Source organism: Aotus nancymaae, unplaced genomic scaffold (genome assembly GCF_030222135.1).
Source record: "Aotus nancymaae isolate 86718 unplaced genomic scaffold, 86718_ANA_hifiasm-v0.15.2.pri h1tg000046l, whole genome shotgun sequence".
NCBI lineage: Eukaryota > Metazoa > Chordata > Mammalia > Primates > Aotidae > Aotus > Aotus nancymaae.
The window spans coordinates 26,720,819-26,748,178 of NW_026988460.1; the positions used below are offsets into that span (position 1 = coordinate 26,720,819).

General features: G+C 51.3%; 1 protein-coding gene across 2 annotated transcripts in view; it reads left to right on the top strand.

Annotated features, from left to right (window-relative positions):
• Nucleotides 1–27,360, top strand: part of EFCC1 (EF-hand and coiled-coil domain containing 1) — a 44,347-nt gene that overhangs the window by 15,644 nt on the left and 1,343 nt on the right. The window contains exons 3-7 of one of the 2 annotated variants that reach the window (XM_064362100.1): nt 17,557–17,714; nt 20,431–20,581; nt 21,807–21,972; nt 24,672–24,812; nt 26,500–26,569. In XM_064362100.1, coding sequence (XP_064218170.1) covers nt 17,557–17,714; nt 20,431–20,581; nt 21,807–21,972; nt 24,672–24,812; nt 26,500–26,569 — 686 coding nt within the window. The remainder of the gene's footprint in view (nt 1–17,556; nt 17,715–20,430; nt 20,582–21,806; nt 21,973–24,671; nt 24,813–26,499; nt 26,570–27,360) is intronic. The other variant, XM_021676155.2, reaches the window with a different exon arrangement.

The window sequence follows — 27,360 nt, forward strand, 5'->3', positions numbered from 1 at the left end:
TCCTCTCCAGCTGTATCCACCGCCCAGCCCAGCCCCAGTGCCGCTCCTGGGCAGCTGTCCTGGCCTCCTGACTGGTATCCCAGCCCCCTCAGAACCACTGACCACACAGTGCCAGGTTAAGCTTTTCAACATGCAGATCCCACCTGGGGCTTCCCCGCTCACAACTCTCCTGTCACCTCCTCTGGTGACCGTCATGACCCTGAGTGACCAGGCCCTTCCCCATCCTCTGCTGCAGCCACACTGACCCTCCGGGTCTCCCCTCCTCAGGCCCTTTGGGCATGTGCCTCCCTCCACCGACCCCAAGCCTTACTCCTGGCCAATCCACATCCACCCTTTGGGTCTCGCCAGACCCTACTTCTTCAGGGAGGCCCCCTCGCCATCCGCAGCCTCTCCCTGTCATCTTCCACAGCCCCTGGCCTTTTCTGTCCTTCATGTATTTTTATGACGACTTCATTGAGGTCTGCTCCCTCAGGGAGGTTGGTGGGTAAGCTCTGTGAGGTCAGGGGCCATGCGGTTGCTAAGGACAGTGGCTGGTTCAATAATTCATCCTTCGGTGGATTCAAGAACCAAGACAGCAACTCGGGCTGGCAGGGCCTTAGAGGTTGACCAGCCCAGCCTGACACCGTGCACGGTGCCCCTGAGAGCTGGGTGTCCGTGTCTGCTCGCACGCTCTCGTCCCACCGGTCCCACTGCCATCCCCTGCTCAGTAAAGTTGGGGGGTTCCCGAGTTTGGGTAGAGACCGGAGAGGAGTCACAGAGGACCCCTGAGGACTGTCCCCCCCCAACCCCTGTGATGATTGATTTTCCGCCCTTCCTCTGCCACCCCCCTCTCAAGCTGCTCTTCCTGCTGTTGTTCTCTTGTTTTCACATGCTGCTCTCCGTTTCCTGTGAGGCTGCTTCGCTCAGGAAACACCACACAGCAAAGGAAGCTGCTGTGTGCGAACCTCCAGGACCTTCCAGGGCAGGCATGGCAGCGTGGCTGGGGCCTGATGGCCCACAGTAGCCTGGCTGGGTTCTGGGAGATCTGTCAGCTCTGAGCTTCCTGAGACTTGCCAAGTCGCTGAGCAGCTCAGAGCGTAGGAAGCAGAGAGAAAAAGACACCAGTGACATTTCTCATCTATTCCAGAATCAACCGAGCCCAGGGGCTTTTGATGCTCCACGCTGGCTTTGATGTGATGCCTTGACCTGCCCCCCGGGTTACAGCACCAAGTTAACTGGTCAAACACTAAGCCACAGTTGCTGTATAGGTATTTTGCAGATGGATTCAAGTCTGTCAGTTGACTTTAGGTAAGGGACATTATCCTGCCTTGTCTGGGTGGACCTCAAGAGCCAAACTGAGGCCTCCGTGTGAAAGAGAATTTCCACCTGTGGACAGAAGGGTGTGGAATCCATCTACAGCCAGGCCTACTGCAGTAGCTCTGTCTGAAGGGCTTTATGACAAAGTAGTGACCTATGTGAATGTGGGGGCTGGCTACAGGAGTCTGAAGTCCACAAAAGGCAGGTGGGAGCTCAGGGGCACGCCTGTGTCTGGAGCCTCTGGGGAAGCCCATGAGCCGTACGGGTGAGCTCCACCTGCCTGTGAGCTTCCCTTTTGTAGATTTCAGACTCCCGTAGACAGCCCCCACAATCACACAGGCCACTTCTTTGTCATAATTCAGACAGATCTACAGCTGTAGGCCTGGCTATAGATGGATTCCATACACTGGCCTTGCTTCTCTGACCAAACCCTGACTCATACAGGGGCTGAGGCAGGTGGGGGCAGCACTGATTAAGGAACAAAAGCCAACATTTCTGAGCACCCGCTGGGTGGGACGAACTGCACTATTGCACCCCCAAGCAGTGCCATGAGTGGTTGATCAATCATCATCGATCTTTAAGCTGCAAGAACATAAAACCCAACTGAGAATGGCTTAAACCACAAGGACATTTATGATCTCATGTGAGAAGTCCAGGGGAGAGCAGTTCCTTGGCAGTTCAGTAAAGTTTTTGAGGACCCAATTCATCTTCCATTCTGTCTTCCTCAGCTTGTCATCTTGGCCTGTCAGCAAGGGCCCCTCATGGTTACAAGAGAGCTGCCACGGCCTCAGGCATCGCTGCCATATCCATAGGACCTCCTGGCTGACTTCCCCTTACCTCTCTTTGGCCAGAATCGCATCACATGCCTGCTCCTAAACCAATCTCTGGCAACGTGAAGGAGGCTTCCTGACTGGCCAATGAAGTCTCTCTGGGAGTACAAGGCCACAGTCAGGGTTGAGCTGATAGTAGATGGGATGTGATTGTTTGGATGACTGTATTTGGTTTCTATCACAACTACAGCCAATCACCACACCCTCAGTGACTTGAAACAACACCCACCTGTGACTTCATAATTCCGTAGTCCAGAAGTCCAGGCAGGCTTCTCTGCATAGGCTCACACAAGGCCAAAAGCAAGGCGCCCTCGGTCGGGTCTGGAGCCCCTGGGAAAGCCCATTCCAGTGTTGGCAGAATCCGGCTCCTTTTGGTTGTGGGACCGAGGCCCCATTTCCTTGCTGGCTGTCAGCTGGGGTTGTTCTCTGCGTTCCTTCACCTGTGTTCCTTTCATCTTCCAGCCAGCAGTGACCTGCCCACGTCCTTCTTACACTTCGAGTCTCTCTGACAGTCTCTTCTGCACCAGCCCAGAAAGCTCTCTGCCTTTCAAGGGACTGGTGTGATTACAGGGATGATCCCCTGTCTTCTGGTCAGCTGTGCCTTAGAATGTCATGCCGTCTCCAAGTGACAGGCTCTCCTCACTCACAGACTTTGGGAATTAGGGTGTGGAACTTGGGGGCCCATTGCTAGATATTCGGTCCACCCCCACGGTCACCATAATGCCCACCCCAGTGAGGCCGACACTTCACTGGAAAGAAAGTTAACCTCAGAGAGGTGAAGTGAGTTCCTCAAGGTTGTACCAGCCAGGGAGTTATGGTTGCAAACAACAGAAATCGATGCTGTTCATTGAAGCAAGAAAACAGTAGTCCCCCTCCTGGCTCCCCAGATGATATGCAGTCCCGGCCATACCAGAAGTTCCCATGCCCTTTTTATCCCCAGCCAGATGCTTGGTTTCATTTATTCCATGACCTAATGGGGTTAGTTTCCTTAGCAAATCCAGAGGTGCTGGCTGGCTTGGGAGTAAAGATGAGACCTCAGTTCTGCAAGCTCATTAAACATGTTTGCCTTGGACCGAATTGTCTTCACAGGGAGCAGAAGTCATCAGTTAAATCCTGGGTTAGCAAACTATAGCCTGTGGGCCAGTCCAGCTCCACCCCTATTTTATACAATCCATAAACTTAGAATAGTTTTTACATTTTTAAATGGTTGGGAAAAAAAAAAGGGAGGCTATTTCATGACATATGAAAATTTATAAAATTCAAATGTTAGTGTCGATGAATAAAGTTTTATTGGAACACAGCCATGTCCACTTGTTTATGCCTTCTCTGGGACTGCTCCTGTGCAGAGTGGAGTAGCTGTGACAATGACCTCATGGGCTTCAAAGCCTGAAGTATTTACTCTCTGGCCCTTTACAGCATAAGGGTGCCAGCCCTGAGTCAGATGACAATGTGCTTGTCATTGGTGACCAGCAATTCCAACCTTGAGATTCCTCATGTATTCTGGGCAGGGGACAGGGCAGGGGACTGGGTGGGGGCGGGAATGGACTCTCTCACCTCTCATTCCCACACACCTTGATGCCCTGCAGGCAGTCCCTCCCTGGTGATTTCTGTGTATCTTCTTGTTGGTATGTGTTCTTGCAAAGCAAGTCTTTTGGGGTCTATGTGCACTGCATCAGCGGCCTTGTGGCACGTGTCTCTCTGTGCCTCTGACTCCCCACTCGGTGCTGCAGTTCCCACCCCACATATTGCTGTGTGAGTGCATCTGCCCGCTGCTTCTCCCCTCTGCAGACTCCTGTGTCCACTCCCAGGAGTGGACACCAGGCTGCCTCCAACTGCCCACCACTCCACGTGACACTGAGTGAGCATCCTCCCCCATGCCACTGTGCAGCAGCAGCCTGCTGTGAGAACTGTCCCAGGAGAGGAGCTGCTGGGTCTTGGGGAGACACATACATGATTTGATCAAGTGATGCCAGCCGGCCCTGCTGTGTTCTTTGATGTAATCAAGTTCACCAAATTCTTTTGGCTTTATGATTTTTGTCTTTGAATTCTTGAGTGGTCCTCCATTCCTAGGTCACAAGGCTATTCTGCTGGATATTCTTTTGTTTTCATTGCATCTTTCACATTTAGGTCCTCAGTCCATCTACCCTTTCAGGTGATGCAGACAGGACCCAGCTTTAAGTCTGTCCTGGGTAGGTTTAGAGGGGTGGCTACCTTCAGTCACATGGGATTCAGAAGCCCAGCCAGCCCCTTATCGGCGTTTGTCTTAGCGGTTTGCTCATCAGTTCAATAATTCCTCTGAGGATGTGGGACCGACCACAGCAGGACCCTCACTTGCATATATTTTGTGTTTATATAAAGAGTCACATTCTAGATTCATATAATTATAGTACAAACAAGTGAGAACTACAGTTCCGGGGAAAAATGACTGTAAACTATTTAACTTTTAGTATAAATTGTAGATCAGCATGGTCCAATTGTGCTTTATGAGATGATGGAAATGCTTTCTGGCTGTGCTGGTAGCTGTGAGCCACAGGTAACTATGAGCACTTGATGTAGCTAGTGCAACTGAGGAACTGAATTCTTCGTTTTATTTAACTTTGATTAAATTTACTTTTTGTTTTTTGAGACTGAGTTTCACTCTCGTTGCCCAGGCTGGAGTGCAATGGAACAATCTCACCTCACTGCAGCCTCCACCTTCCGAGTTCAAGCGATTCTCCTGCCTCAGTCTCCTGAGTAGCTGGGACTACAGGCATGCACCACCACGCCTGGCTAATTTTTGTATTTTCAGTAGAGATGGGGTTTCACCATGTTGGCCAGGCTGGTCTCAAACTCCTGACCTCAGGTGATCCACCCACCTCAGCCTCCAAAAATGCTGGAATTATAGGTGTGAGCCATCGTGCCGAGCCGGATTAAATTTAAATAGCTACATGTGGCTGTGGTTACCATATTGGACAGTACAGGCCAGATTAAAACACTAGGACACCGCTGCAGAAATTTATGCATTTATTTGAGGTTTTGGGGGGCAAACCGAGAAATGGAAAAGGAAAGATGAACAAGTAGAAAGCTGTAAATGGAGGATGGGAGTTAATATTTGTCAAGTGCCTACTGTGTGCCAGGCACATACATCCCTAATTTAGCCCTACGTGCACCCTATGAGCTTGGGTGACTTACTCCCATTTAAAAGATTGGAAGGCTGGGCACGGTGGCCCTTGCCTGTAATTTCAGCATTTTGGGAGGCTGAGATGCGTGAATCACTTGAGCCCAGGAGTTCGAGATCAACCTGGGCAACATAGTGAGACCCCATCTCTACAAATATACAAAAATTGGCCAGGCGTGGTGGCATGCACCTGTGGTCCCAGCTACTGAGGAGTCTGAGGTGGGAGGATCACTTGAGCCTGGGAGGTTGAGGCTGCAGTGAGCCAAGATCACGCCACTGCATTCCAGCCTGGGCAACAGAGTGAGACCCTGTCTCAATAAATAAATAAATAATAAAACAATGGGAAAGTTGAGTCTCACCCAGTTTACCTCAAAGAGCTGAAGGACTTGGTGAGGCACCCTTATTGGAGTAGCTGGGCCAGGATTAAAAAGCCACAGGCCAGATACCCCTCTCAAAAGCCTGTGTGAGCCCAGAGGCTCCAGGGGAGGGGGCCAGGAAGGTTATAGGCTGGCTGGGCACTTGCAGATGGGAATTCTGGACACCACCCTTCTGAAGGCTGGGGCATGGTCCAGTGTGCTGACCCAGCAGCCTCCAAGCCCAAATCCACAGGGGTGGGCACCTCGTAATCCCAGGGCCAGGCTGCTGTGGCCAGTGGGATGTGAGGCTGAGATTGGGCAGGAGTCTGGAACGGGGCATCTCCTTGGGAGAAGTATCTCCCCAGGGACTTTCTGGAAATTTGTGGGGAGGAGGGTTTGTTTCAATGACTGGAAGCATGGTGCTCCTGACACATGAGGGGTCCTGCCAGGAAAACAAGCCTCTGGGCAGATCCTGTACAACCAAGCATCACCCCAAACCCCACATGAGCTCCGTGTGTCCTACTGGACATTTGTGCTCTGCAAACCTCACTTTTGCCATGATGATTTCAAGCAGGAGCCCCCCTCTGTCTTACGTATAAACACTGGGTTTTCTGCAAGATTTTAATATACAAGGGGTTTTCCAAGAATGCGATGCTGTGTGAGTTGAGGGAAGGTCACACTTTGTTTTGTTTGGCATTTTCCAAGAGTTGCTCATCATTTCAGAGGCACATCAAAGACACTGACAACACTCATGGTGCTTAACGTGCTGGTGGGGAATGAATGCCTGGCCTATAGTCCCAGCTCATGCTGGTGGGGAATGAATGCCTGGCCCATAGTCCCAGCTACTTGGGAGGCTGAGGCAGGAGAATCACTTGAACCCGGGAGGCGGAGGTTGCAGTGAGCCGAGATCGCGCCATTACACTCCAGTTTTGGCAACAAGAGTGAAACTCCATCTCAAAAACAAAAAAAACAAACAAAACCCACTGGCAGTTCTTATGCTTGTACTCCTGTGAGTCTGCGCGGGCATCTATTTATCAATCTATCTAGCAATCAGATATTTTTAAATGCTGAATATAGGGAAAGATTATCAATAACATTCAGTTGAATATTACCTTGTCCCTCTTAAATTCAAACGTATCCATCACAGACAGGTTTAAGTATCTGAAATTTTCATTGTTTATGAGTATTTACATATTGAAATATGTATCATAAAACTCCTTTCCTTTTCTTTCTTTTAAGTTACCATTAGGGCATCACATTAAGTTTTTCAAAGTACATCTGAAAATAGGGCATATAATGTATTCAGCTCATTTTGGGATCGCAAGGGCCATTGTAGAAAGAGGGTGTCAGTGTGTCAGTATGTCCCCTGCTGTGAGAGGCAGAGGTGGCCAGGGCCAGGCACAGAGCTCTACTCTCACAGCATCCAGAACTCACCGTGTGCTGGTGTCTAAGTATTTGCCAAGCTTCAGACAATCTCCTAGGATATATGTCATTTTTTGTCATATCTATATAGCACCTGTATTATTTAATATTTTTCCTTAAATTGGCTCACGTGTTTACTTAGATAATTTTTAAATGAAGTTATATCACTGTCATAAATGTAAAATTCAGATTGGTGTGCTAACTTTTTAGTACTCATTAAAATAAATGCTTAACTGTTTACAACATATGCACACACCCCTAGCTGTTCATCTGAGTGCCATCTAAAATTCTCTCAAATATTGACAGAGGCAGGAGCTCCACAAAGTTTAGAAGGACCATGTCATTTCATTTCATCCTCATAGAACCCCCAGGCCCAGCTAGCACAGAGTCCCCAGCAGTGTTGACTGACTTGTCAATGAGGAAAATGAAATGGAGGCTCAGAGGGAGAGGAGTTATGCAGGTCACACAGCAAAGCGACAGTCCTGAGGGTGAAACCCAGGTTTGGCGGCTCCTGAGACCCCCTCTCTTTGCATCACAGAACTGAAGGAGGGGTCTGTTACATGGAGATCTGGACCCAGGAACCAGAAGTGGCCAGGACAGCGGAAGGGAGGAAGAGCAACATCTGGCCCTTGTCAGATTGTGTAAGCCCGTGGGCTGGCGGCCAGATGTGGCCATTGGCCTCCAGCAGGAGGAAGACATCAGAGGCTCACCCGGGCTCTGGGCGCTGTGCAGACGTGGCCAGCTGGAGGGAACACCAAACCACACACAAGGACTGTGGGGTCTGCCAGGAAGTGAGGGTGTGAGGGGAGCGTGGGCGGCTACCGGGGCCTGCCTTTCCCTGGTACTGCCTGGAGCCCTGACAGAGGTGCTTCAGTAATGCCTGTTGAATGACAAGTGTCTCTGCAGCTCACAGAAAGCCCCAGCCCATTTCCCCCATGGCTGCCAAAAGACAGTGGCCCAGAGGTGTGGCAGGCAGGGGTGAATGCGGGAGTCACAGGCCAGAAAGCATGGTGCAGGGAGGTTGGGCCTTTGCTTTTCCAGCACTGGTTCCCGAGCTGACAGTTGCTAGCCTCTCTTGAATGGACAGAGAACAGCCTCAGGTTCAGGGGCAGACAGAAAACAAGATCTAGCTGGAACTGACTAACTGTGTTTTATTGTTGCTTTATGTATTTGTAGGGTGTTAAAAGGGAAAACTTTAGACACATTAAATTTAACAGAGTTTATCTGAGTAAAGAACAAGTCATGAATTGGGCAGCTGTCAGAACCAGCAGAGGTTTGGAGAGTTCAGCCTGCTATTTGTTACAAATATATACTTCTAAATTGGGGTTTGATTTGTTCACATACTAAGTTTGGCTTCGGATCATCACTCAAAGTACAGAGACAGCCTCAGGCTAATGGCCTCCTGCTTCTTAAATTTAACAATGGTTACTACTTATGGCAAGAGATGCTGCGTTTTCATTATTGGTTATAATCTTTACTACTAAATAAAATATGAATTAGTAAATAAAAGGACATATGACCAAAAATGTCTGTAGCTCAGGAATCTACATTATCCTATCACATAGAGTCCTCTCTCTAAAGTGCGCAGAGGGCTTGGCCCCATTCTACAGGAAAAAGCTGATAGGAACTGGGAAGGGTGGAGCTAGGACTCAACCCATGTCTTGTGGCTCCAGATCTAGTGCTCTTCCTTCTCTGTCCTTTCTGGAAAAATCCAAGAGCAGGTGAGTAGGTGATAGGAGGAAACTGGGATGCTTACCCAGGCTCTGGTCTTGTCCCCAGCCTGGCCTTTCCTTGCTTTTCCTCCCCTAAACTACTGCCAGTTGCTTCATTTATTCTCTCATTCATTCATCTGACAAACCTTCATTGGGCCTCTCTGTCCCTGTGCTAAATGTCCTCAAGGAAATCCCAGTCTGATGAGAGAAACACCGTAACACACCACATGAGGGCTCTGGGAGCCAGAAGAAGTGTCTGATTCGCATTTATTTGTTCTGCTGTAACAGAATACCACAGACTGGGTAATTTATAAAGAAAAGAAATTTGAAGCTGAGCACAGTGGCTCATGCCTGTAATCCCAGCACTTTGGAAGGCCGAAGCAAGCAGATTACTTGAGGCCTAGAGTTCAAGACCCACCTGGCCAACATGATAAAACCTGTCTCTACTAAAAATACAAAATTAGCCAGGCATGGTGGCACACACCTGTATCCCAGCTACTTGGGAGGCTGAGGCAGGAGAATCACTAGAATCTGAGAGGCGGAGGTTGCAGTGAGCCAAGATTGTGCCACTGCACTACAGCCTAGGCAACAGAGCAACACTCTGTCTCAAAAAAAAAAAAGAAATTTGGCTAAGACTTCTGGAGGCTGGAAAGTGAAGGGCACAGCATAGCATTTGCTTGACATCTGGCCATAGGCTTCTTGCTGCATCACCCCAGGGCAGAAGGTGGAAGAGCAAGAGTGGGAGAAAGGGGGACAAATACATTCCTGTATCTGGAGCCCACTCTGCAGTAATGGCATGGATCCACTCGTGAAAGCAGAGCTCTCATGGCCTGATCACCTCTTCAGGCCCCACCTCTCCACACTGTTGCATTGGGGATTAAGTTTCCAGCACGTGAACTTTGAGGGACGCATTCAAACCATAACAGAGGGAGAGGTGAGTTCCGAAGAAGTGACATTTTTGCTGGGGTGAGAGAATGAAGAACCAGGAGGATTTTCTGGGCACTACTGGCAGGAGCTGGGGTGTGCACCTTTCATGAGAGGAATCTGTGTGGTCTCAGAATGCAGTCATTTGATGAGTTTATTTGCAAAAATACTTACAACAGCACCTGACACACCATAAACTCCATATAGGCCTTGGCTGTGGTTACTATCATGTGCAAAGACCTCAAGGGTGATGCACAAGAAGTTCAATGCGTCTGGCTGTGCTGTGCCCATGGGTCATTGACAGCAATGATGCTGGAGGACTGGGCGGGGTCAGATCTTGGAGGCCCCTCAATGCTGTGCTAAGAACACTTTTTCTTTGAGATGGGGTCTCACTCTGTCATATTGGAGTGCAGTGGTGTGATCTTGGCTCACTGCCACCTCAACCTCCAGAGTAGCTGGGACCACCACGCCTGGCTAATTTTTGTATTTTTGGTAGAGACAGGGTTTTGCAATATTGTCCAGGCTGGTGTCTGGAACTCCTGAGCTCAAGTGATCCTCCTGCCTTGGCCTCCCAAAATGCTGGGATTACAGATATGAGTCACTGCACCCAGCCTGACACTCAAGGTACTTCTGTTGGCCATATGGAGCCATATAAGAATTTTAAAAGCTGACCTTTGGTCCCTTCAGCAGCCAGAGTGGAGTGCGGACTGGAGGGGCAGAACTGAGGTGGGAAGGGGGGCAAGGGGACATCTTCCCATTCATAGGGCCCCAAATGAACTTTGCATTGTAACTTCAGAAATTCCCTTGTGGCAGGGCTGGAATATTAGGGATCTGGACCTCTCTGGGAAGCCACAGTAGGCTCTGGAGCTGGGTGGGTCAGAGCTGTGAACAAGAAAATGGCCATAACGACATGTGCTAGTGGGCTGTGGCTGGAGAGGGTAGAGACAGACAGCATGTCACAGGGGCAGGGGGCAGCTTGGTGACCTTGGAGCTGGGGGGTCAGGATGCTGGACCTGCAACAACTCTGTCCTCAGTCAGCTGAGCCAAGAAACAGCAAAGGCAGCGCCACTGTCTCCCAGAGCCAACTCCAGGGAGCACATTCTTTTTTTTTTTAAACTATTAGAACTTTTGTAGTATTATTTTTGTTTCAGTCTTTTTTTAACTTTTATTTTAGAATTAGGGGTGCGTGTGCAGGTGTGTTATACAGGTAAACTTATGTCACGGGGGGTTGTCGTACGGATTATTTCGTCACCCAGGTATTATGCCTAGTACCCAACGATTTTTTTTGTTGGTTCCTCTCCCTCCTCCCACCCTCCACCCTCCAGTAGGCCCCAGACACTGGGGTTCCCTTCCTCGTGTCCATGTGTTCTCATCATCCAGCTCCCACTAATAAGGGAGAACATTTGGTATTTGGTTTCTGTTCCTGCGTTAGTTTGTTAAGGATAATAGATTCCAGCTCCGTCCACATTCCCACAAAAGACATGATCCACTATTTTTTATGGCTACATAGTATAGTGTATATATACCACATTTTCTTTATCCAATCTGTCATTGATGGGCATTGGGCTGATTCTATGTATTCGCTATTGTGAATAGTGCCATAATGAACATTATGCACGTGTCTTCATGGTACAGTGATTTGTATTCCTCTGGGTATATGCACAGTAATGGGATTGCTGTTGGCTCTTTGAGGAATTGCCACGCTGCTTTCCACAATGGTTGGACTAATTTACACTTCCACCAACAGTGCATAAGCAGAGAGCACATCCTCACATGAAACCCTCGCTAAACACCTGGGCCATGTGGTCCAGTCTCAGAGCCAAAGCCTGTCAGGTTTTCTAGAACCAGAAAATTCTAACACAGCCTTTTATAAACCTGGACACCTGCTAATGAGGTGACGGATTTGAAGTCAGTCACCAAAAAATATTATGTGAACATGTTTTATTAGATTGCAGCATTTTATTTATTTATTTACTTATTTAATTTTGAGATGGAGTCTTGCTTTGCTGCCCAGGCTGGAGTATAATGGTTCGATCTTGGCTCACTGCAACCTCCGCCCCCCAAGTTCAAGGAATTCTTCTGCCTCAGCCTCCCAAGTAGCTGGCGTTACAGGCACATGCCACCATGCCCGGCTAATTTTGTATTTTTAATAGAGACAGGGTTTCACCATGTTGGTCAGGCTGGTCTCAAACTCCTGACCACTGGTGATCCACCTACCTTGGCCTCCCAAAGTGCTAGGATTACAGTGTGAGCCAAGATTGCAGCATTTTAAATGGCCCTCTTGCAGGTCAAAAGCAATAAAAATCACTATTCCATATGGTTCCACCTCCACTGGCTTCCATCATCTACAAGATAAATAAAGGTGGGACTGTCCAAGCTCTGTGTCTGGTGCCAGCGGGTAAAATGCAGCTGGACAAGGGAATGAAGGGAATGAGGTCAAGGTCTGGAGGTGGTGGAGCCGGGTTCAAATCCTCACCCCAACCACCTAGTAACCTAAACACTTCCTCCTCTGAAAGATATCAACCAGGGGGTGAGTGATACGCCAAGAGCACACACAGCCCTAGCAGAGGAGGGTGCCCCACCAGGCCATTCAGCACTCTCTCTCTCCTTTCTCCACCAGTTCCTGTCTGCTTTGGGTCCTCTGCTCTGGCTGTGCTGCACTGCTTTCTGTCCCCAAACATACCCGCTCCCTGTCATCCGCTACCCAGTCTCTCATTCTGCTCAACCCCAGGTCCTGCCTCCTGCGGGACACCTCCCTTGCTCTCTCCAGACTCAGCGCACCACTCATCTGTGGGAGGGAGTGGCCCGAGGCCAGTGGACACGCCCCGGAGGGAGGGCTGTGTCTGCATCCCCTGCCTGACCTCGTGGTGCCCCACCCAGAAGAGCAGCCCACGGAGGGCAGGGGCTTGCAGCTCCTTCTCCCCTCCTGTCCCCTCCACCTCCCCTGCCCATCTGCACAGACCCGGGCACAGGAGGTGCCATACAATACAACAGCCCTTTGCCGAGCAGCCTCCCTGCAGCATCCCTCGGCTGGGCGCTGGGCTGGAACTGAGTGGTGGGCCAGATGCTGAGTAGCCACACATGACCTCCAGGTGGCCAAACCCAGTGGCCACTCTTTGGGTGGTCAAGTGGGTGATGGCACATTTCACCAAGGGGAGGGAAGAGCAGATGGAGGAAGACCAGGACAAGTCCAGGTGGCATGGGTGGCTGTGAGAAGCCTGTGGGTAGGGGTGCCACAGTTAAGCTGGGGAGCTTGTCAGGAACTGAATCTGAGCCTGAGGTTCAGGGGAGAGGCCAGTGCTGGAAATAAGAAGTTGGAAGTCACAGACGCACAAAGCCATGGCGCTGGCCGAGCCTCCTCCTAGAGCAAGTGCACACAGAGAAGAGAAGAGGCCCTCAGAGGGGCATCCCAGGGCTCACCAGCATTAGGGGTCAGGATGAAGAGGAGAAACTGGCACAATGGCAAGGAGTGCCGGAGAGGCAGGAGGAATCCCAGAGGAGAGCAGTCTCCCGGAAGCCGCGGGAAGAGTGTGTAGGCGAGGGAGGAATCTGGTGTCCAATCCTTTCTCTTTAGGCCAAGTCAGATGCGTGCTGAGAACCGGCCATTGGGCTTGGCAGCCTAGCGCTGCGGGTGATGTGATGGGGACCAAGACATGATTGGGGCGGCGGCATGTGTAGTAGGCACAATGCTTTCAAGTTTTCTGTCAAGTAGAGCAGAGAAAGGTTGGTAGCTGGGAAAGTCATATAAGTTAGAGGGTGTTTTGTGTATTTGTTTGTTTGAAGGCGGAGCTATTCCAGCATGTGAGCGTGATGGGGGTAGGGGCAGCTGATCCTGCTGAATAATCCAGCAGAGAGGGGGCAATGGGAGAAGCAGTTGAATACTGATCACTAGACAACAGTATCACTAGACAACAGTATCACAAGGCAACAGTAGCACAAGGCAACAGTAGCACGCCCTGGGGCTCCCTGAGGAAGTGCTTGTTCCATTTCTCTGCAGCCACATTTTACTTCTTGGAAAATTCCAAAGTGTGTCCTCATCTGTCCTGCTCTCCAGATGGCTGTGTTCTCTTCCCAGCTTCACTGCCTGTGACCTGGAGTCACCCACTGAGGATGCTAGCTGGGCCGGATCATTCCAGAGCCTGCCTTCCAAGCTTCCCTTGTGCCTAGTGTGTGGGCCTGGAGCTGCCGGCCTCAGTGCAGACCCCGAGTGCAGACCCGGCTCTCCCGTGATGCGGCTTTAGCAGCTTCCTCTGGCTCTTGGTGCTTTGGTTTCCTCCTCTGTAAATGGAGATAATGAGCTCACCTATGTCATAGGGTTTTTGAGAGGAAAACGTTTGAAGTTCTGAGAACGGCTTTCAGAACACTCTGAAGGGTTTAGTTGGTATTGTCGTTGCTGTCCGTTCAGGAAGCTGTGTCTGGAGCCGGCTTTCTAAGACGCACGCGAGTGCTACGGAGTGGAGTGTGGGGGTCCAGTCTCCCCAGGCAGCCTGTGCCAGGAAACGTTTACACAGGTCCCCTGGTAAGAGCTGTCTCTCCATCTCATTTTACTTGTTGAAGCCCTTAAATGATTTAGGGAAGAGAAGAGCGGCAGCAATTTATAGTGGGAAGATTTCGATATTAATGTCTAATTCAACCTCCAACTGTATTCACAATTCCAGCACTTCTGACATACCTCCTCTTCCAAGAAGCTCACTGCCTTCCACAGCACATCGTCATTCTTCATCAGTGCGAGAAAGTTCTTCCTCCCACTGAGCTAAAAGCGCCTCCCTTTGACTCTCCAACTCCCATCTTTGTTGTCTCACCCCAGTTAAACACTTCCTCTGAGGCCATATAACCAGCTACTTGCCTCTACCCTTGAGTCTTGGAGACAGTGACCTTATTCCTTGTCTTTTCTTCTCCAAGCTGGAGTCTGGAGCCTGTGGAGTAGGGAGGTACTGGCACCTCCCCACTGAGATCTCAACTAATATAACCAAATGTCTAGTCACACGGTCTCACATTGAAGCAAGAATCCCCACCCCGGGGGCTGTCACGTTGGTTGCTGCTAAGCAACATGCCCATTCTCGGCTTGCACTGGGGGACCCTGAATGCAGGATTTTATGAATCAGAGTCATGGGCTCAAAATACACGAAGTTTCAGGGTTAGCCCTCGCTTTAGGCAAAGCCTGACGCAGCAACTCAACTGATGTTACTAAGGGCCCTGTTTCTTTTGCCATCATCTTTGGACTCTATCCGCAGCCCCCGGCATCTCCGGGCGGTCTCTTCAGAGTCACGACTTCCCGCCTTGTCCGTCCTCATGCCCCGCACCCCGAAACAGTCAGAGAAGGGGGTCTGTGAGAGAGGACGCCGCTGCTGTCCAGAAACGCCTGCAGACGCTCCTTGTGTTTCTTTAGCTACCTGTGCAGCCCTGGGCCAATCACGGTGGCTGGGGTGGGGTTATGCTGATGAGCAAGGGGAGGCCCCGCAGGGAGCTGCCACCGGGAAGCACTGCACTGCAGGGTTGCCCCGGCGGCTGTGCCCCTTCGGGGGCTGCACGCGCTGCAGGTTGGCTCACCTCTTGAGTTCTCTGGCTCTCCAGGTGTCCAGTCCACCCGACGGATCCCCTGCCCGGGGCCCGCGCCCTTCACCTGCTCGGCCTCTCCGCGGAGCCTCGCAGCAGTCATGCGGATCAGCCGCGGGGAGCTCCCTGCCTGCCCCCTCCTGGATGCTGCGGGGCTTCCACCTGCGCAGTGCGAGGCCCAGCAAGGGGCAGTGGCTCCGAAGAGCAGCTCCCTAGCAGGGGCACAGGGGTCTTTGTGTTCCAATAATTTTTGGTCCTGGAAGTCCACTCATAGAGTATAAAATGGGGATGCTTAGGCCGGGCATGGTGGCCCACACCTGTAATCCCAGCACTTTGCGGGGGCTGAGGCGGGCAAATCACCTGAGGTCAGGAAGTCAAGACCAGCTTGGGCGACATGGCGAAACCCCGTCTCTACTAAAAATACAAAAATTAGCCGGACGTGGTGGCAGGCGCCTGTAGTCCCAGCTGCTTGGGAGACTGAGGCATGATAATGGCTTGAACCCAGGAGGTGGAGGTTGCAGTGAGCCAAGATTGTGCCACTGCACTCCAGGCTGGGTGACAGATCAAGACTTAGGGTCTCAATAAATAAATAATAAAAATAAAAATAAAATGGGGACTCTGGAGATTGAAAAATAAAGCTAAAATGTATGAAAATGAGTCATCATACTATTTAATAAAAGGTGATCTTTTCAGCCATTTCGTTTTTTTTTTTTTTTTTTTTTTTTGGAGCCTCACCCTGCCATCCTGGCTGCAGTGCAGTGGTGTGATCTCACTCACAGCAACCTCCACCTCCTGGGTTGGGTTCAAGCGATTCTCCCATCACAGCCTCTGCGTACCTGGGATTACAGGTGTGCACCACCACGCCTGGCTAATTTTTGTATTTTTAGTAAAGACAGAATTTCACCATTTTGGCCAGGCTGGTCTCAAACTCCTGACCTCAAGTGATCCACCCACCTCGGCCTCTCAAGGTGCTAGGATTACAGGTGTGAACCACCACGCTTGGCCTAGCCATTTCATTCTTAAAAAAAAAATCTCCATTACTGGAGTACAGTGCTCTCATTCTTAGACCAAACACAGAATGATTTAGGACTGATTATTCCTTTTAGAGTAATTTTTCCAACAAAACTCTGTGAGAACACAATGGTGCACCTTTTCCTTTATGGTTTTTGTTTTTTTGCTTTTGGAGGGTTTTTTTTGTTGTTTTGCAGCTTTATCACGAGGAGGGTCCTTTTTGCAAAAATATTTCAGGCCTTTGTTGGCTTTTCTTCTTTTTTTTTTTTTTTTGAGACTGAGTCTTGCTCTATCAGGAGGCTGGAGGGCAGTGGCGTGATCTGGGCTCACTGCAACCTCCACCTCCCAGGTTTAGGCGATTCTCCTGCCTCAGCCTCCCAAGTAGCTGGGATTATAGGCGTGCGCCACCACACCCAACTATTTTTTATATTTTTAGTGGAGACAGTGTTTCACCATATTGGCCAGACTGGTCTTGAACTCCTGACCTCAGGTGATTCACCCGCCTCAGCCTCCCAAAGTGCTAGGATTATAGGATTCTGTCTCTTTTTCTAAAAAAAAAAAAAAGTGCAGTGGCTCATGCCTGTAATCCCAACACTTTGGGAGGCCAAGGCAGGCAAATTGTCTGAGCTCAGGAGTTCAAGACCAGCGTAATCAACATGGTGAAACCTTGTCTTCACAAAAAAATACAAAAATAAGCTGGGTGTGATGGTACATACCTGTAGTCCCAGCTAATTGTGGGGCTGAGGTGGGAGATCACACCATAGCACTCCAGCCTGGATGATAGACCCTATCTCTTAAAAAAAAAAAAAAAAAGGTAGCAAAACTTTTTTTAAAAATCCCCTATAAGAAGTCCAGAGGTGGGTGGCCCTAGGACTGGTGGACTCAGCAGCTAAAAGATGTTAAGGCTTTTGTTCAACTACTCAGTATTTCTTTCAGACATTTTCTTCTTGTCACAAAATGGCTGCTGCAGCTCCAAACATCACATTCTCACATGACAATGTCTAAAGGCAGGAAGGAAGGGGCATTTCCTTTCCTAGAGCTTTTTTTTTTTTTATAAGGATGAAAATCTGTTCCAGAAGCTTTTGCCTTGAGTCTCATTGGCTAAAACTGGGTTCCATGCCTGTGCCCTAGCTGCAAGGGATGCTGGGAATCTGAATATCCAGCACTTCCTCCTGGACTGTGAGAAGCTGACTCTTCCAGGGTGATAACGGCTGTTCATAGATGGCTTGCCCATGTAGAGTAGGGAGTGGAAGGGTCCCATACTCTCCTCCTTCACGCCTGTATCTCTGCAGGTCAGAGGACTCCCAGCTCGCATCCCTCCAGCGAGCCAGCCCAGAGCCAGGAGACAAGAGTAATGAACCCGAGGATGCTGGGACCAGAGACCCAGACCCCACTCCAGAGGGAGCCTGGCAGTCGGACAGCAGCTCCGGGAGCAGAGCCCTGGATGAAGGTTTGTCCCTGTGCGTCCAGTCTTCCTGCCAGGCTCACGGTCCCTCCACTGTGCCCAGCCCTGCTCTCAGGGGCCTGTCTGCATCCATGCTACCACCAACCTCCAAAGAGAGCCGACTCCTGCCAGCTACTCAAGCTGGGCTGGGGCCCTTTTCCCCAGTCCTGCCATCCTAGGAACTTGGGCCTGGAGAATCTGAGGGGTGTAGAGCCATCAGGAGGGAAGGACGGGACTGGTCCCTGGGGAGTTAGAAAAGCCAAGACAATGCCTGGTGCTCACCTGGCTCAGCTGTGGGCAGGTGCTGGGGCCTCCACCACCTACACACACTCTCAGAGTGCCTCACCTGCCCCTGCCTCAGACACCAGGACAGTGTTAATGACCATGACAACAATGACACCACCACCACCACCCCTGGCCCACAGGAACCCAGCATCAGGAATTCCCAGAACAAAAAACACAAAACAAATTGTCAATAATGGAAACACACTCACATAATCGAAAAGTCATGAAACAGTCACCTCGACTCTGGTTCTTTGGTCTAGGATACTTTTTACTAAGTTAGAACAAAAGAACCTTGAGCATACCCAACAGGGAAAAGCCAGGCTGAATGTCTGGTGTCCAAGGTCAGGATACCCCGAGGCAGACAGACGTTCCCAAACCTGCCAGGTGCCAGGGTCACCTTTAAAAGCACAGATGCAGGCTGGACGTGGTAGCTCACACCTGTGATCTCAGCACTTTGGGAGGCTGAGGCTGGCAGATCGCTTGAGCTCAGGAGTTCAAGACCAGCCTGGCAACATGGCAAAAGCTGGTCTCTACCAAAAATACAAATAAATTAGCCCAGAGTGGTGGCATGTGCCTGTAGTTCCAGCTACTTGGGGAGGCTGAGGCAGGAGTGTCACTTGAACCTGGGAGGTCGAGGCTGCAGTAAACCTAGATTGCACCACTGCACTCCAGCCTGGGTGATGGAGTGAGGAGGCCCTGCTTCAAAAAAAAAAAAGAAAGAAAAGAAAAGAAAAACACGGATGGCCAGGCCCACCCTTGATCTCTGCATGTGATTCTCTGGGGCAGTGGGAGTGTGAGGGGGTCATAAGCCTGGTTTTGTTTTTGACAGCTGTATCAGTTGGGACATCGTTTGTCTTCCAATGTCAGATCATTCAGTCCAAACCGGCTTAAATTAAAAGGGACTGTGTTGGTTCACGTAACTTAAAAGTCCACACAGGCTTCAGGCACAGCTGAAATGTCAGCAGCGCCACCATCTGGACACCTGGCCCTGTGCTGCTCTACAGTGATTCATTTCACAGCGGGCACTCCCCTCACGGTGGCAAGACGGCCACCAGCGGCCCCAGGCCCGTCCTCCCAACTCCCAGGCCAGAGGCATGGAGAACATTTCTCTTCCCTGCAAGTTTTGAGTCCAAGTCTTGGGCTGACTCCAGTGGCTCCCACTGGGTCCCTTGCCCTTTCTGAACTGGTTACAGAGGAGGCTGCACTCAGCCTGGCTGGGCCTGCCTCAAGTGCCCCTGGAGCTTGGTGGACCAGAAAAGGAGGGAGCGGGACTCCCCTGGGGACGGGGATGGGGACTGAGGTTGGGCAGCAGAACACCAGGGGGCCACACGGACACCCCCACCCATCACCTGCGGGCTTTCTGATGCTGAGGCAGGCAGGAGCCCACCACCAAGGCCCAGCAACATTGGGGAACCATAGACAGTCACATGCGTCACGCCCCCTTCCTCCACATTACCCCAAATGCTAGACACTTGCAGTTCCCTGAGCACTGAAAATCTGTCCATCCTGGTGCCCATACTGTGAGAAGCCCACCTCAGCTCCTACGAGACTAGCTTGGCCTTTCCTGACCTGAGTTGCCACGGCCTAAAATGGAAATAACACCTCTGAGACCACAGACAGGGCCTGGCTTGTTTCATCTTAGAAAACAGGGAAGAAGGGCCGGGCGCAGTGGCTCATGCCTGTAATCCCAGCACTTTGGGAGTCCGAGGGGGGCAGATCACGAGGTCAAGAGATCAACAGCATCCTGGCCAACATGGTAAAACCCTGTCTCTACTAAAGATACAAAAATTAGCTGGGCGTGGTGGCATGCACCTGTAGTCTCAGCTACTCGGGAGGCTGAGGCAGGAGAATCACTTGAACCCGGGACTCAGAGGTTGCAGTGAGCCAAGATCACACCAACTGAGATCACGCCATTGCACTCCAGCCCTGGCAACAGTGTGAGACTCCGTCTCAAAAAAAAAAAAAAAAGAAAGAAACCAGTGAAGAAGCAGGCATAATGCTCATGCCTATAATCCCAACACTCTGGGAGGCTGAGACAGGAAGATCACTTGAGCCCCAGAGTTTGAGGCTGTCGTGAACTATCATCACACCATCGTACTCCAGCCTGGGTGACAGAGCGAGACCCTGTCTCTATTAAAAAGAAAAAAGAAAGAAGGAAGAAAAAGAAGGCATCCCTCCCCATGTCCCTGTGTAAAGTTCCAGGAAAGGGCTCTAACTGGCCAGCTTCACTCCTGGGCTGGTCACATTACAGCGAGACAGAACCAGCTTTGGTGGCCTCACTGCACCGGAGCCTGGAACATGGGGGGTGGCTATCTGAAGGAGGGGGACATGGCCCCAGAGCACCCCTCTCTCTGGCTGCGCTGCACACGTGCCCCTGGGGAGGGATGCCTGGTTCCCCACCCTCTGTCCTTCGTCCCCACATCTTGTGCTTCCCCAGCAGCAGACGAGCAGCTGTTCCGTTCTGTGGAGGGCCAGGCCGCCTCTGACGAGGAGGAGGAGGAGGAGGAGAAGAAGTGGCAGGAAGAGCAGAGGACACCAGCAGCCGAGATCAAGTCACTGCTGGCCCGGCTTTCCGGCTGCGGAGGCAGGTGTGTGGCCCCTCCAGGGTAAGCCACTGTGGGTCTCAGTTTCTAGAGGTGTCCAGGGAAGCCCAGAGCACCCGGGAGGCTGGTTGGCCTGGCTCAGCCACCTCCCAGCCCCTCTGTGGCTCTGTCCTCTTGTCCCTTAGGGGGAGATGGGAAGGCCCGCCAGCATGTAGAGGATGAAATGGGATGACCTTCCAGGGCACAGCTCATGGCTGGCTTGAATTCCCATCTGTGCCTTCTCACCAGCATCTGCACTGGACCTCTTGTGGCGCTCCCAGACACCAGTGTCCCTCTCAGACCCTTCCCCAACCCGTCACCCCCGGCCACACACCGTTTTCACTGTTCTCCAGCCTGGTCCCGGACAGGTGCTGGCTTATCCATTCCCTGTTTCATCCTCGCTTCCACCCTGGCGGAGAGCGACGACAGGTTCAGGACACCTGGGACGCCTCAAACAAGTCGCCTGGCTTCTCTGAGCCTCTGTCTTCTCACCTCTAAGATAAGATGGTGACACTTGTGTGGCCGAGGCTCTGTGAGGATTTGAGGTCAAAGAGACACAATGCCTAACAGGTGTCTGGCGCACAGTAGGTGGGAACACCCATGGGGGCAACAGTTATTATTGGATGGTAAAATGCTGTTGATTTTCTGGGGTTGTTGTTACCACCAATTCTTCATGTCAACAACAAGCACTTATGAAGCACCCACTGCATGCCAGGCAAAATCTTAGGCACAGGGAAAATCGCAGTAAACCAGTCAGTGGCCTCCTCTCCCGGATCCTCTAGCAAGTGTGACAGGCATGAGGAAGAGAGGTCACAGGGGCAGGGACAGAGGCGGGGCAGGGAGATGCAGGGAAGGCCTCTCTGAGCAGAGCCCTGAAGGACACGAGGGAATAAGCAATGCAGACGCTGGGGGAAGAGCATTCCAGGAAGAGGGAAGAGCAAGTGCAGAGGCCCTGAGCATATCGGAGGGACCGCCAGGAGGCCACTGGGGCCAGCAGCGTGAGTCAAGGTGGATGGGAGCGAAGATCAGAGAGCTCATGGGGTAGATCAGGTGAAGCCTTTGACTTTTCCCCAGAGTGAGATGGGGGCCGTGGGAGGTGCTGAGCAGATGGGTGCTGTGGCCTGGCTTTGCTTTCGGAGGCTGACTCCACAATACCACCCCCTCCCCGAGGCTGGACAGAGAGGGCTCTGGAAGCAGCTCCCTGCAATGTGGGCCCTCTCCTTTGCTGCAGGTGTGATGACCAGACGGCGGAGAAGCTCATGACTTACTTTGGCCACTTTGGCGGTGCCGACCACGCCCGAACCCTGGGGGAGCTGGAGGCCTGTGTTGCCATGCTGGTGGAGCAGCTGGGGACTCAGGGCTGCAGTGGGAGGACCCTGGGGACCTCTGGGGAGGAGGTCAGCAGAGCCCAGAGATCAAGGACTGGAGCAATTCTGGAGGATCTCACAGCTGGAAGGGTCTGAGGGATCACAGCCAAGTTTTGTGCCCCATTCCCAGATGAGTAAACCAAGGCCCAGAGGGAGGTTTAAATTTAAATCAGGTTCCTCTGATTTAAATTTAGTAAGAAATCTTTTGGTTGCAAATTAAAGGATCCCACCTCAAATTAGCTTGATTGTAAAACAGGAATTTAGTGGAACATGGAGCTGAGAACAAGATGGTATGGGCTTCAGGCACAGCTGGGTCCAGGGACTCAGACCAAATTATCTCCATCTGTCTGCTGTGTTTTTCTGGAGGAGGTGGCCTCGCTTTCCCCTACTTCAAAAGGGCTTACTCCATCTGATGGGGGAAGGGAAGGCAGGACCATTAATAGCCCTAGACGTCCATCAGCCCACGTGGGAAGCCCTCATGGGAAAATGAGTCTCACTCCTAGTACATGAAATCTCAGGGAGGAACTCTTGATTGGCCACCTCAGTCATGTGCCCATCCCTGGGCCAATCCCTGTGGTGGTAGGGCAGGTTCAGTGATTGGCGTTGCCACCAAAGTCAGATGAAGTGGAGGAGGGGCAGTTTCCCAAAGCAAAGGGAGTGTGGTAGCAACAGGAGCGGGAGGAGGGAGGCTGAGCATCCAGCTGTCTCCATTTCAATAAGACCACTTCGCATTTCTCATTCTCTCTACCCTGTAGGAACTTCTCTATTCCACAGTAGCCAAGTGTGCAATGCTGTTGAAAGTTGTCATTGCACTAAGCCCGAGCCCACTGTACTTTTACAAACTGATTTTGACATAAAATAGTTTTGAATTTATACATCTGAAATTCTAAGTCTATACTGCTTTTTACAGACAGGCCACATATGTATGGCCTGATGAAGTCCTAGTTCCTTAGATATCTTTTTTAAAATGATACCAGCTGACTTGTACAACCCATGAACCGCATACCCAGTGCTGATGTGCTTTGTCTTATTTCATGCTCAAAGGACCCAATGACGTAGGAAACGGTTTGAGAGAGGTCAGGTGGGCTGGGCTGGGCGCCCGTGCCGCATCCACGCCAGTGTGCCCCCCTTGAACCAAGGCAGCCACACCGCTGTGCCCTGAGGCCAGGGGTTCAGTCATGGGGGGCAAGAGGGAGCAGAGGGGCCTGTTTGGGCTCCAGCCTCTTAGTGCGGGAAATCAGACACCAAGAGAGCAAGCAGCAGGCCCTGGAGCGCTGCAGTAGATTGGACACGTGGACAAACACCAGGACCACGCACACATTCTGCTGAAAAGTGCAAAAGGAAACAAAGTTGAATGTCATTACACGGCAAGCCAGTGTGGCTGCAGCTAAACCTTCCAGTGAGATCAGGTCTGCACCACTTTCAGCTTCTGGAACCCCTGCACTGGAGTAGGGGCACCCCTCACTCCCCAGAGAAGGCTGCTAATTAATGCCAAGCAGCATGGCATGACGGTTATGTGTTGGAGCCAGACTGCTGGGATTCAAATCCTAACTCCACTGCCTGTGTGACCTTGGAAAAGTTACTCAACTTTTCTGTGCCTCGGTTTCCTCATCTGTGAAATGGGCATAATAATGGTATTATTCTACATGTATCAAACAGGTGAACACTTGTGGTGAGCGCTCAGCAAATATGCGCCGCGGCTGTCCCTGTTTCTAGCACTCTTCTGTGTTGTGCGGGTCTCCTAGGTTGAAAGTTGTTTCTACATTTTCTCCACCACCACTCTGGTTTCCTGGAGGCCTTGATCTTGCCTGCCCAGGCACCTCTCAGGAAAGTCACAGCCCCTGTGGCTGGGGAGGGTGCAGTGCTGTGGACCGTCAGGAAATAAACTGGCAGTCACAAAGCTCTGAAGGGCATAGCCACCACCCCTTTTCTAAGAACAGTTCAAGGAAACGGGGCTTGGAGGATCCCTGAGTTAGCCGGCCTTCCACTCCCATCCCTAGAGAGTGGAGGCACTGGGCCTTCCCTCCTCCTGCCCAAGCCCAGAGTGGACCCTGAGCACCCTGGGGCACCACGCTTCCCACTGCTTCTCTTTCCCTCCATTGCTGCCAGCAGAAGGGACTGCCTTGTGCCTGGCATGCCTGCTTTAGAAGGCAAGTGGCCACATAGCACTTTGTGACTGCCTGGCATCCTAGTGTTACCTGGTGGGACTGATGTTTTTGGTGGCCCCCCTTGCCAAGAGTGGGTCCATGACTCCAGCTGGGCCAACCAGGCCCCTCTCCTGGGGCTCTCTGTGCCAGGGGTTGGGGATGGCTGGAGAGGGTCCTTCTCAGCTGTGACTCTTGGACAAGAGGCTTGGGACACTCCCACTGTCTCAACCCTGTCCCATTCCTGAGGTTCTCCAGCTGCCAGTCCATTCTGGGATCTGCCCACTAGCCTACCGTAAATTTCCTCTCTCTGTAAACTAGCCAGATTGCTTTTTGCTGCTTGCCACCAAAATTAATTTATTAAAAAGAAACAAAAACAGAGAAGAGAAGGGAGAATGGAGTTCTTAGACTAGGAAACAAAATACACAACTCTTATATCAGTCTAACCCGCTGTGTGGCTTTAGGCCACACACGCAGCTTCTCTGGGCCTCAGACTAGCCTTGGGGAGATAGAGTAGTTGATCCAGCCACGTGGAAGGCTAGGGGAGACCAGCAAGGCAAGCACTGAGCCCCTCTCTCTCCCCAGGCAGAGCTGCAGCAGAAGGTGGAAGAGAATGAGCACCTGAGGCTGGAGCTGCAGATGGTGGAGACTGAGAGGGTGCGGCTGTCCCTGCTGGAGGAGAAGCTGGTGGATGTGCTGCAGCTCCTGCAGAGGCTCCGGGACCTGGTAGGCTCATGGGAGCTGGCACACTCAGGGAAGGGAAAGGAGCTCTCGGGAGGGAGCCCCCTCTGTGTCAGGCACCAGGCTCTAGGCTCTCCTCACAGTAGGCAGCTGTTATCCCATTTTACAGATGCAGAAATGGAAGCTCAGAGAAACCAACCAAAAACAGGGTGAGGGAAGCTCCCCAGGTCATTTTATGAAGCTAATAAAACTCTTGTATGTGTCCTTTTCTGGTTCTGTTCTCAAAACCAGAAGAGGATAAATAGAAGAAAGACAAGAAAGGAAAATTATAAACTAACATGACATTTAAACATGGATACAAAACTATTAAATACAATACTAGCAAACCAAATCTGGCAGTGTTTAAAGAAATGCAACATGACCAAGTTGGACTTATCCTAGAGATTCAAGGATGATTCCATATCAAAAATCTATTGCCAAAATACACCACAGTGCAAATTAAAGGAGAAAGACCAGATGATCATCTCAATTGATGCAGAAAAGGAAATCAATAAAATTCAATCTCCTTTGATTATAAAATCCTTCAGCAAATTAAGAATAGTAGGAATCTTCCTTCACCAGATAAGGACTCTCAACCAAATACTTCATGCAGATCTCACACTGACTGGTGACATGTTCAGAGGAATCCCCCTAAAATCAGATGTGGCTGGGTGTGGTGGCGCATGCCTGTAATCCCAGCACTTTGGGAGGCCAAGGTGGGTGGATCGCTTGAGCTCAGGAATTCAATTCTAACCTGGCCAATATAGTGAAACCCCATCTCTACAAAAAAAAAAAAAAAAAAATACAAAAATTGGCTGGGCACTGTGGCACATGCCTGTGGTCCCAGCTGCTCAGGAGGCTGAGGTGGGAGGATCACTGAAGTCCAGGAGGCAAAAGTTGCAGTAAGCTGAGACTGTGCTGCTGCACTCCAGCCTAGCTGACAGAGTAAGACCTTATCTCAAAAAAAGAATGAAATAAAATTCAAATTCAAATCAGACTCATCACTGTTTTCATGTGAAGCAGAGGTTCCAGCCACTGCAGCAGAAGGAAGAAGAAAGGCTGTAAGGATTAGAAAGAGGAAGACCCAGGTTTTCCTGTCGGGCTCTGAAGTGAGCTCTTCCCTGTACATCGGGCTGCCTGGGACCCAGGGCTGCCGAGGTCCAGCCCAATGTCAAACATCCTGGGCAAGCAGAGACCTGGGGATGGGCCCTGAGAGACCAATGCTAACCCAGGCAGGGAAGGGCAGTGGTACCCAGCAGAGGCCATGGGCCATGCAGCCTCAGGGTAGATGATGTGTTCCTTCCACCTCCCAGCTGGATGGCTTTGGCAAATTTTGGATTATTTCCCAGCATTGCTTTTCTCTGCTGGTTAAAATGAACATAATAAAGTCAAAATGAGCAAACGCATAAAAACGCTCTTAGCCAGGGTTATTTCCCAGTGCCTCCCTGGGCACAGATGGTAATTTTTATGTACGTGAACCTGCCCACTGCCTCGCTCACCCTCCAAAAGTCTCTGGGAAGCGCAGCGTGGCCAGCCTAGGGGTAGGGGGCCAAGAAGGGATGAGGGTTGGGGAGGGGCTTTATCCATCCCCAGGGAGCTTCCCGGAAGCCCCTAGGGGCCACCAGGTCCCGTCGACTGAACAGGGACACAGCCACCACAGTCTGACCCAGCCCTGTCTCCATTTCTTTTTAAGAACATATCGAAAAGAGCCCTGGGGAAGATTTTGCTGGGCACACTGGACGCTTTCAGGGACCCCACGCACGGTAGGAGAGCACCCCAGTCTCTCAGAGCCCAGGCTGTGGCTGGAGGGTGTCCTGAAGAGGAGACTCCAGCATGCTCCGTCCTGAGCTTTGTCTGCTAAACAATCTTGTTATTCCTGCCCTGCATGCTTTAGAAAGTTGAAGGGGCTTTTACCAAGAGCAGAGGCACAGAAGCCCCAGGAAGAAGCGCCAGACAGAAGCCCAGTGAGGGGATAGGTGTGCGCCCACTGACAGCACTTCAGCCACATGCAGGGGAGACGCCCCAAGGGTTTTTGAACCCCTGAATCCTTACAATGGCCCTAGAAGGAAGGAGTTGTTATCTTCTTCCCATGGAGGAAGAGAGGAGGCACAGGGGTCAAGTACTAGCAGCGCCCGAGGCTGGGGCATCTCCCCTAAGCTCTCAGTAACACAGCCCCGGTGTTTAGACGAAGTTCCGGGAGCAGAACTGCAGGAGTGCCAGCTTATGCCTGGTGCAGCCAGACCAAGCTCCTGCCTCACAGGGCTTCACAGGTTGACAGGGCAACCAAGAGCCCTTTGCTCGCTGACCTCCCCAGGCACCACTGGGCAGAGCTCAGGTGTGCCCACTGTCCTGAGCAGTCCCTGCCATTGAGGAGATCAGAAATTGTGTGCCCCAAGCCCCTTCTCCGGGGTCCTCAGGGGGAGGTGGTCCACAGATCGAGGAAGCTGGGCAGGGCTGGGGAGGGGCACAGGAGGCAAGATTGGCTGGGTTTCAGGGAGGAGGGTCAGTGGCTCTGTGGGTGAAGGTTTGCAGACTGATCCTGCCCTCCCTGCCT